The 10,336-nt window shown below is 43.1% G+C and overlaps 2 protein-coding genes across 2 annotated transcripts; both read right to left on the reverse strand.

Annotated features, from left to right (window-relative positions):
• Positions 1–2,977: 2,977 nt before the first annotated feature.
• PHALS_09262 (uncharacterized protein) lies at positions 2,978–3,435 on the reverse strand (the record flags this gene model as incomplete). Its single annotated transcript, XM_024724730.1, has 3 exons — positions 2,978–3,058; positions 3,137–3,268; positions 3,325–3,435. 3 exons carry the CDS (start codon positions 3,433–3,435, stop codon positions 2,978–2,980), a joined length of 324 nt encoding a protein of 107 aa, XP_024575577.1.
• A 5,408-nt stretch (positions 3,436–8,843) lies between these two features.
• PHALS_09263 (uncharacterized protein) lies at positions 8,844–9,139 on the reverse strand (the record flags this gene model as incomplete). Its single annotated transcript, XM_024724731.1, has 2 exons — positions 8,844–9,049; positions 9,124–9,139. The coding sequence occupies 2 exons, from the start codon at positions 9,137–9,139 to the stop codon at positions 8,844–8,846; spliced, it is 222 nt and encodes a 73-aa protein (XP_024575578.1).
• Between the last annotated feature and the right edge of the window lie 1,197 nt (positions 9,140–10,336).

Here is a 10,336-nt window from a genome sequence, read left to right on the forward strand (position 1 = left end):
GCCAAAAAACACATGTTTTAAAGTTTGAATTACGTGGACCAGCATATTTGCCTGCTATCTTTGTGTTCTCAACCATACAACGGTAGAAGTTCATCATTGCGGTCAGTTGTACCAACTGACCCACACTCCGACTCAACCACTATGTCAGTGAGAGTATTGGCATATCCAGCCACAGTCGATTCCTTCGACTTTTCATCACTCACATATCGACAACATTCTTCTGTCTTGACGGGGGCAACAGCCACCATCAATCCCTTATAAGTAATTTTCCGCTGCGCAAATCGCCATGCCCACCAACGTATCATTCGATTTCAAGTGGCCAATTCCTGATTCCATTTCATCAATCGACACACTTCCTTAGTGACCGACCACTCGTGGCCACTCCGTATGAATCCATATCTCCTAACCTGAAAAATGTCAATCGCATGACATATAACCATGAAGTGTGGATCCTTCTCCGCAGCATCCAATTGCCGAGCGCTTGAGCGCATCTTCTGGTGCCACGTAGTGACTGTGGGTTCATTACTCCCAAGAGTTTCACCCACGCCAGGAGACACACTCTAAGTCGTTTTCGATTGTCATTCGATCCACGGTTCATGCTTATCAAGTAGATATCCTGGAATCAGGCCATACCGTTTGTCCATCTCGCGAACTGTAATGCTTCCATTGAGTTGAAGTTTTTTATCTTCAGTTGGAAATCAACCGTAACTTTTTCGCGGTGACCACAGCACCAATGGCCAGCTTCACTGAGAGTAAGCCATTGCTTCTATCTAGTGCATCCAGAACCACTCAGTCATCTTCAATAAGACTTGCTACGTGCTTAATTACGTGACGGAGTCAATCAAGATTCTAAACGGACAACCGCTACTCATCACACTCGCTGTGACCACAAGAATACGATTTCGACTATTGTAGTGAGTGGAGGATAATGGTCCTTCGGGAACTCACCCCTCGTTTTTGATTCTACTACCACAGTCACAAAAGCTAATAACTGCCCCAGTAGTCCGCCCGGTATATACTGGGTTTTGGCGTTTCCTGAACGCCTTGTGGTATTGGTACAATGTGACTCGGAACCAATACGCCGCGAACTGTGTCTATAACCTGGTCAATCACGGCGGATTTGACCAAATTGCTGGCATCCATAACAGCGAACTTCCTGCCTACGGACAGTCATCGCGCTTAGATCCATTGGTTCTGGAATCCGGTATCAGCAGTCACCCGCAACATCAGGTTGATCGATTGACCACACGCTTGACGCTGGCGGTAGTTCGCACGCAATGCAATCATCATTACATCTTCCAGAGTAGTCGGACTCTGGTAGAAGACATCGGTCTTGGGAGAACCGTAACTTCATAAGCACGGTGACCATCACTGCGTTAGGCAAAGGTTTGCTTGACATGCTAGCACGAAGCTCACGGAGCTTTTGTACATAGTCATACAATGTGCCGTTGCCTTGACGGCATGATAAAACTTCAACCGTTGTCTTTTGCCACGTTCGGTGGGAGGAACATCGATTATATGGCCGGCAAAGTAGCTAGAGCCATTAAATTCCCATATCATCGCCCAATCTTTCGCACTATCATCCATATATGACATGGCAAACGCCACTTGATTACAATCAGCCCGAATTTGAGATATCGTGTTTCTCGCTACCAGAACACAAGATAGTATCTGTCATTCCCGTGAAAGCTTTTCACCTTGATTTTCACGGCTTGTTCTGTGCGTACTGACGGTGTTACTACCACTTGTGGATGAAGTGACGAAACTGGCGTGGGTATGTCCCGCGTTAAATATCTCAATAATCCTTGCTCATACACAGCAAAATTTGCGAAGTGCTGAGTTATTGCTTCTTGATCCAATTGGAGCATTTCTGAGACCGCGTGATCTCCGATTAAAGCTCCCATCTTCACCACACACACCCATTGTGAGTGTATGAGGAGCGAATATCCCTTCCTGTCGCTCCAGGGACGACCGCCGCCTGCGGTGTCCACATCAGCCATCGATAAATCCATCGAAATAGTCGGCGCTGGAATGATTACTAGTGCCACCAAGTGTAACGGGAATTGCCCGTCCGTGTACACAGACTTACTGAAAAAAGCTTAGGTCAACTGACACGCCTCGCTGCGTGTTGCTCACTTTCGGCTAGTCATTGACTTCCGTAAAGAGTAGAAAATGTAAAGTGATAATTGTTATTATAACCAACAGGCGTTTAACCCCTTCTAACCTGAATAATGCCACCGGTTCTGATACAACAGAACTAAAGTGGCTATACAACTAAACAGGGTGTATATTTCATGTTGGAACACGATTATGTTGTTCACACAACATGTGTCATAAGATCTAGCCCATCAAATTCGTGCTCCACCTGGCACTAAAATTTGAGATGCTATTTTCCGTTTTCAAAGTGTGGCTCAGAGATGGACGCAGAATGTTTCGGCCCGAGCCGCGCCTGTGCGATTACCTTTTTTAGGGAATAGTACGTCTAGATGAGATCAGCAATGCTTGGTCATTATGCCTCTTTTGACTGGCAAGCTTGATATACGAGCAATCAAGGTGTGCTTAGATTGGTGCCGTTAGTGTGACGCGTTGTTGCCCAAATGTATGTTCATCACAATAACTCATGTCCAAAAAACTCATCTCGTTTTTTTCTTCAAAGGTGTCAGAGGCAGCATCAAACACGGCAAACACTCTTGTACTTGAGAGGAAAACTTTTTATCAATGCGGAAAATTGCAACGGCATCAAAAACCGATGAAGTTCCTAAAATTATATTTGGAGAAGGCTAAATATCAAACATTTACCTGGTACGTGAAACCTTTGGTACAGGGAGGTTTATCCCCGGAGAACGTTAAAAATTTGATCTTGAAGTCTTCGCGAAAAATTGAGCGCAAAGTGAAAGGCTCGCGCCCCTCACTTCGGGTGGTATAGACATTCCGGTCTCGTTACCAGTTAAATTCAGGAGATTCTTGCACCAAAATGTCACACATGAATGTGAAATCTGTCGTGCTTCACTCGTCCCTGCAATGCTCGCCGAATGTAATATTTGCCACTGAACCTTGTCTACAAAAAGATTTGACACTAATTGAAAGCGGTCTCGCTGTTTAGATCTTTGTGGTAGTTTGTTGTAATTAGAAAGACCTCAAATTGAGAGGCGTCTCGTCGGCGTATTTTAATAGCTGATAAGAGCCACCATGTGCGCGGTAACCGCTGCTGGGTACTGGGTCGCCGAGTCGGTGTGTGTGCTGATGATGTACGCGTTAGTCCCGAACCCTAAACTTAAACCACTAAACGCTCGTTAACGGAAGGTTTCTAAGTGTTGTTATTACCTTCTCGGATAGAAAGATGGATGAACATATCAGTCCGATCCAAACAAGAAGTACGCTATAATTTTTTGCCCATCGAGAAAATATTCTTCGTTTATTTTCCCTATTGATCATGAAGCTTTGAATGCATCCAGGTCCGCATGGATCTTTCGGAGACTGTTGTCTCTTCACAGTGTTTTGGTTAAGACGCTCTTATAGGTAACTCGTCGACTCATTTTCGTGGCTGGTGAACCCTCCCAGACGAGCAAGCACCATTCCGCCAATCGCAATATATTCTTGCGAACGAAGGCTTGTTGATTGTGTTCTATTATTTTGCTAATATACATGTTACATCCTCGCATAGGACACATCCTTACCCAGCCTCGGTCGATAAGTTGACGGCGAATGCAGCGAGGTTGCCTGCCAAAGCTTCAATATGTATCCTTTATGACATGTGTAGCACAATGCACAATTTTCTGTCCTTCGGGCTGTAAGCTAAGCTTAGTGGTACCAAAGCGAAGTATTATGACATAGAATTATGATAAGTACCTTCGTCTGAATGGTCCGTGGGGCACGTGGGCTGCAGGCCCCACGCATCCTTTAATTAATTTAATCGATCCTGACAATGATACTTTTCAAACTCAATCAGACGAAGTTTATATGTCATTTAAATGGGTGTCGATTCCACACTTTGGTTGAAGTGTACCTGTGTGGTTGCTAATTGGAACTAGTAGTCAATGCTTTCTCTCGACAATGTGCACGGCAAACTCGATGCATCTGATAGTGATTGTTGTCAATCCAAAGCCCAAGGCTCCGCTGAGTTAGACAGCAATCTGGCTATTTTCCAGACGTAGCTGCAGCACGTCGCGCAGGGGATATCGATGCCTGAAAACCGTGCAAGATAATTGAGATCTACGAACGGATTCTCAGTAGATGAGGATTTCTCGAGTTGGCGCAGCTTCATCAGCCATGTAGGTGTAGCGTGATAGGATCATATTTATTGTTTTCTTGTTGATGAGGGGGCAATTTATTGGGTTTGCCGTGGTCCTTTTTAGGAAACGATGATCGTTGCCACTTTCACAAAGGATCTTTGAACACGTGATGGTCGCACGGGATATTTTGCGTTTACCGCACCTCTTTCAAGGATGCGGTGTGTATTGCATTTAACGCGGGGAACGACTTTCATACCACGAAGCTCGATCGGAGTGCAGGAGGTAAATCCTTTATGAGAATTCAAGAGGCAATGGACTCAGACAAGATGAAATATGAATGGAGCAATCTTTCGGCTGTCGAGTAACACCGTATGATATGCAAGTGTTATATCAACGAAATAGTAGTCCTCTAAGTATATATCTCTTGTGTCGAGTATTGCAGAGGGTCAAGCTCCCAAGCAGGGTTGACCAACAAGTATCAAATGCTGGGCGGTCTGTTAAAAAAGTGCATTCTGTCGTGCCTAGTGGGGGTAAAAAGCCTATGTAATTTAGTCTTTTTAGGAGAGTTGAGGCTCATATTCAGGGGAGCTGACTGTCAAGGTCAACATCTGCTTTCGAAACATTCGGCAAATTTTGGTCTACATGCGTCGCATCAAATTGGTCGCCTTCACAACAGACCATTTCTAAACGGGTGACCGAACGGATTGAGAGTGCGTGATGAAAGATATTTCCGAAGCGCTAGCAAGAGCAACTACGGTGCTCAAGTGATATGATCCAAATAATTATGTTTGCGCTCAATTATTAAGTCGATAACTCTGTTGACTAACCCCAATTATTGTATGTCGTTTTGAAGCCCCTGTCTTTTGCCGACGCCGCTACGAAGTAGCTTTGGTATTGATAGGTAAGGGTCATCAAAACAATCGACTCGATGCATCAGCCCAGCTACACCTCAAAGATTAATCGAGAATCTTATCTCAAAAAGATGTAACGTCAGCGCGACGCTATGGCGGAACGCCGAGTGTCGATTCGATCCGTTGTGGGAGGTAAGCATTTGCTTATCGTTCTTAGCTACTTTAAATATTTTCCGTCTGAAGGCTGAGGTGTACCCTCAATGTATCGGTTTCAAATTGTTAAAAACGGAGTGGACAATACTCTCAATACCTCAAAGTGGGCATCTACGTGTTTACTAAAAATCAAATCACAATCTTTCACGAATCATTTGGGCACGAGACTCTTGTTGAAAAAGAAAAAAATAACAGTCTTCCCCTATCACTTAGCAACACTCTCATCTAGAGCAGTAATTTGGAGCTTGATCCAGTTTGGGCGTCTCAGCAATCGGCCCTATTGCACAGCTCCGCGAACTCCTTTAGTAACAGGAATTTAATCCGTATCGCGTGCAAATCGATATGCTCGGAGTAGCAATTTAATGTTTGATAAACCCGCTAGTCCATTTTTTGCACAACATTAAATGGCTATCCTTGTCCGTTCGACAAAGTGTGATCGTCTCTTGGCTGATCCAAAAGAGAAAATTTGATCGTGGCGATACGTCGATGCACTGAGAATCATATGAAAATAAAGTTGATATCCGGCAAGATTGCCCTGGTAACGTTGACATCTACGATCAGAGCTTCCTCTGTCTCGACTTTCCTAAGAGAAAAGATAAGGCAACGCGGCGCATTGCGCTTTTCACTGGCGAGTGGGATTCGAACTTGGTGAACAGCTGTACTAGCAGACGGATGGAAATGATTTCAGCTCTTCTAGCCAGATTTGAAGGTGAAAACGAGTGCTCACTGAACATTAAAGTCCTTCAAAAGTCTTGCTTTTATGACACGACTATCTCATAATACTGGTATGTAGCCGTAAACGGCAAGGCGACGTGTATTTTTCGCTCGCCGCTTAGATTGCGTCATATAACTTTCGACGCTTAAGTCAGAGTCTAGTACAAAGATACAATTTTCATGGAGAGCTCCAATTTCCCCAGTCGTATTTGATTCAGCCGAATGGAATATGTTGTAGCCTGTGGGATGAGGAAGCACCATCCAGCCAATGTTTGGGTGTAAATCTACTCTCTGATTGAGCCTACATATATAAGTTGCAAAGTGTCGCGCCGCGATGCGGTCGAGCAAACTTTGATGGATTAGATTCGTGACCCGACATGCTAAAATCTGGAGCGACCATACCAAAAGTCACCGCGACCCTTGCGTTTGCAGAAAGAAAAACTCAGCTCACTGAGTCGTGTACAGCTAAATTAAAACGACGTCATATCGATTTCCGCGGCGAATGTGGCGTAATATCTCGCCGTCGATAATGGACGGTTAATGCAAATGCGGCGTAACGTATTAACCCGTCCTTTTTAATAAAAAATATCGTAGATGAAAAACTAAAAAATTGGTCTTGTTCCTAGGTGTAGGTCTGTCAGTACTCCAAAACAATTTTGACAGCTCAAATCAAAGTATACGTCGACAGCCGCAGAAAAAAATGAAGCCTGCCGCAAGGGTCGCGTCTTTCTGTGTCGATTATCGATCCATATGTTTTGATTAGCAAATTCGAATATACGTCAGAGCTGTTCCAGTGTGGTGCATCAATGAGAAGAACTCCTAACAGTGAGCGCTCAGATATACTTACGATAGGCACATTCTTTTAATATCCAAAACAGTCACTGCCTAGATGAGCTCTTACTTTGGTGGGGGCAAAGGGGTACGTAATCTCTTATGTGTACGTGCACACTTCATTATCGCTCCTCGGACTCAGAGCCAAGCTCATAAGTGCCTATGTTTGACTGTATGATAAAGTTTTATGATGAGTAACTTACAGATGAGGGTGGTGAGACTCTAAACAGCGAGGCACATAGGCTGCTAGCCTCACGCTATGCATTGTGAAAAGTGTAAAATGTTACGTGTTAAGACCGATATATATAACAGAAATTCAAAGCTTCCCTTACCACAGATATATCAGAAGCAAACCAAATAATTAACTTCTTGTGAGACTATCGGCTCGGTGTCCGAGTAGTACCCATTCAACTCATTCTTTAAGTGTATGTTCGCGCGGATTGGGAGAGTCGAAGATTTCTTTGTGCGAGGTGCTTGCCCGCTTATCGCATCTCGCATTTTGCTTGCAAACTTCGTATTTAAATGAAGTCAGCGCTGGGAGCCAAGTCTTCAAAGAGAAGTCTATGGTTGAAATGATGACGACAGTATAATATTTACACTTTGCAAATAAGTTGCCTTTAGTACAATCAAAATTTGACAAGTTTGTGCTGTGAAAAAATGTTCAATATGTAATTTTTTCTGATACAGTGAAGTGAACGCCCTTACAACTAATTTGAATGGATCGAGCCGAATCAATGGTGATTGATAAAGATGCAGTCAATGATAAGACTAATGCATTAGGATGAAGCACTGACGAAACTGTAACTTAGATTGACATATACGGTAGCGCACATAAGCAATTATTTACGAAAGAAAAGGCCCGAGTGGAGCGAGATTAAATAGTGAGCAGGAACCGGAGCCTATTGTTGCCGGCAACCCAAGAAGCACTCATGTAATCTATACATTCTGCAGAGAGAGCTCTCGACTTTACATGCTCTCAATTCACGGTCAACAGGATATAACTGGCCTATAAACTAATTTGTATGCATTTCTTGTTGGTTCAGAACTCTCAAGACAATTACACTAATTTATAAACTTGGGTTTATATATATCTAAGCACAACGCAGTTGCAATCTTTTATTTGCTCAGATGTAAAAACTGCATTCAAGCTATCTTACTGTCAGATAGTGATGCAAATTCAAGTTTAACATTGTTCGAAACAAGTAAAATCTTCTGTCATGTTTATTCGCCGCATCGGTTTTTGTAGCAAGTGGCGACTGTATACACGAAGTCGCGCAGCTGAGCTGTGCCAGTACACAAGAATGCAATTAACGTTGTATGGCCTGACGAGCATTGGCTGTTGTGATTATGTGTTTAATCATCTTTGTACTTCCATGCCATTAACGATTAAAATACCAATTGCTCCTTCGTATGGATAAAGCATAGATTTGAAGAAATTTCAGTAAACATGTTTATGAAATTAAAATTATTGTGGCAAAATCTTAACTAGGCTTAGCTATATATGCAGTATGTTCAATGCAAGTAAATTTTATTTTCATACCCAAAAATGGATGATTACTATAACTTTTAGTACAATTTATCATTCAATGTGTGGCTTATATATGCATGTAAGGGCTGTGGCTACAGCATGTATCTTGGGTATGATATCTGTTGTTGTTGCAGTTGAAGCTGATGGTGCATCGTCATTTGCAAAATTTGCAAGTCCTTCACACTGAGTAGCCGAAATAGGGTTTTAGGGCAAAACATTCGATATAGCATCGACTTTGATCACCCAAATGTCTGCTTTTGAGCCCAAAGGACAAATTGGAGTCAACACCGCGAATGACTTACTCGACAAAAGTTGATTTTGTCATTCATGGAGATGGAATTTTCACGGAAGATAATTAGAAGCATGACACTTGAATTAAAAACTGAGATGACCTTGCAAAAGCGTGCAAATTACATGAAAGAGTTTGCTTCTACTGCATAAGTAACGAAGCTGAAATGCTCGTATTATTAGTGATCAGTCAGAAAGATCAGGCGCCAGCTCACCGCTCGTATACGATGCCAGGACGCACGCTCGGCTAGGGTGGAAGCTTAATCGACCTTCTGCACAATCTTCGCCAAGATAGCCTCTGCGATGCCTTCCACTTTTAGCGCCTTCCTCTACAGTGGTAACAGCTAGGCAGCGGTGTTTGGGGCTCCACGTGGAAGCACAACTGAGAGCGACTACTGTCGTCGCAATTGCTGCCGTATATTTGGTACTGTGTGCTTCTGGGGAATTAGATCTAGATAGCGCTGACAGACTCCAGTACTCATGACACTCCGACCTTTAATATTTTATAAATGCGTATTTTGTAAACTCTGAAAATTAATGTCAACCAAGCCACAAAGACCGTTAAATTTCTATTTCTAGTGTAATGTATATTAATTTGTGTGCCATACACAAGTAGAGATCAAGAACCCCCAAAGGGCAACCTGCATATCATTCGGCTCAGATTATTACGGGCATTCACAATAAAATCTTTATCAGAAATACTACATCCGCTCTCACATTATAATCACTTTGCCTGGATATGACGGTTGGACGACTTCACTGAAGAAAATGAGACAATCGTGGGTTTTGCCTCAATCACTTCAAGGATCCAATAGTTGCGATAGAGGGTTTGAAGACAGCATGAGCACTGATAGGCAGTTATTTGCAGCCCACCAAATAGCAATGCAATAATTGTGTGTGGTGCTGTGGACTCAACGAGTGCTATACTTGCCGATGTAAGTACAGTTTAAGCCACGCGAAGATCGAATACCCAGAGAAATCAGAATAAAGCGCATGCTAGGTATGATCTCGTGGTCAAAACGGTCACACGAGGAGACAAGGAAGTCACAATGTTTAAGCTTAGCATATGCAACAAGAGGATAAGCTAACCACTATCTGGTCAAGATTACACTGGACGTTGCCTTGGGTAATGACAGTGGAGTGCTGCTTCTAGAACAGATTGTTTGCTTGATAGTGAAACGTCATCGCATATGATCCTAGCGCAAAAGAATATCAACAGTCATGGAGAGCGTTGATGTTACGGCCATAGATAAGACGCGACGATCACGGGTGCTGTTCACATACAATGCCTTTAAGATTGCATAATTACAATAGTGGAACTCCTCTATTCTAAAATTGGTTTGCCGCCGACTATCGCCTGTAAAGCTTACTCATAAGGGTCTGACGGTGATTTTCGGTTTGAAAGGATTTTAAAATTGAAATGCTCTGGCAATGAATTGGTAGTAACTGTAGCCAAAGCGAACAAAGTATATCGCGTGAGAAACTACCAGAAATGCTGTGAGTGTAGTTGACTACAGGAAAGTCAGATTATTAGATCCCATTATGACCATTGAACCCGTTGACTTGGTGTGAGTTATCGTTTGTCGAAGAGGACTGTAGCATGGGCAAGATTTAAGTCGTGGGTGTGACGTGGTCGCCAACTGCTTGCCATAAAGCAGAAGACGATCACGCCAAATTTT

The sequence above is a fragment of the Plasmopara halstedii genome, assembly GCF_900000015.1.
Source record: "Plasmopara halstedii genome assembly, contig: Scaffold_410, whole genome shotgun sequence".
In the NCBI taxonomy this organism is placed as follows: Eukaryota; Oomycota; class Peronosporomycetes; order Peronosporales; family Peronosporaceae; genus Plasmopara; species Plasmopara halstedii.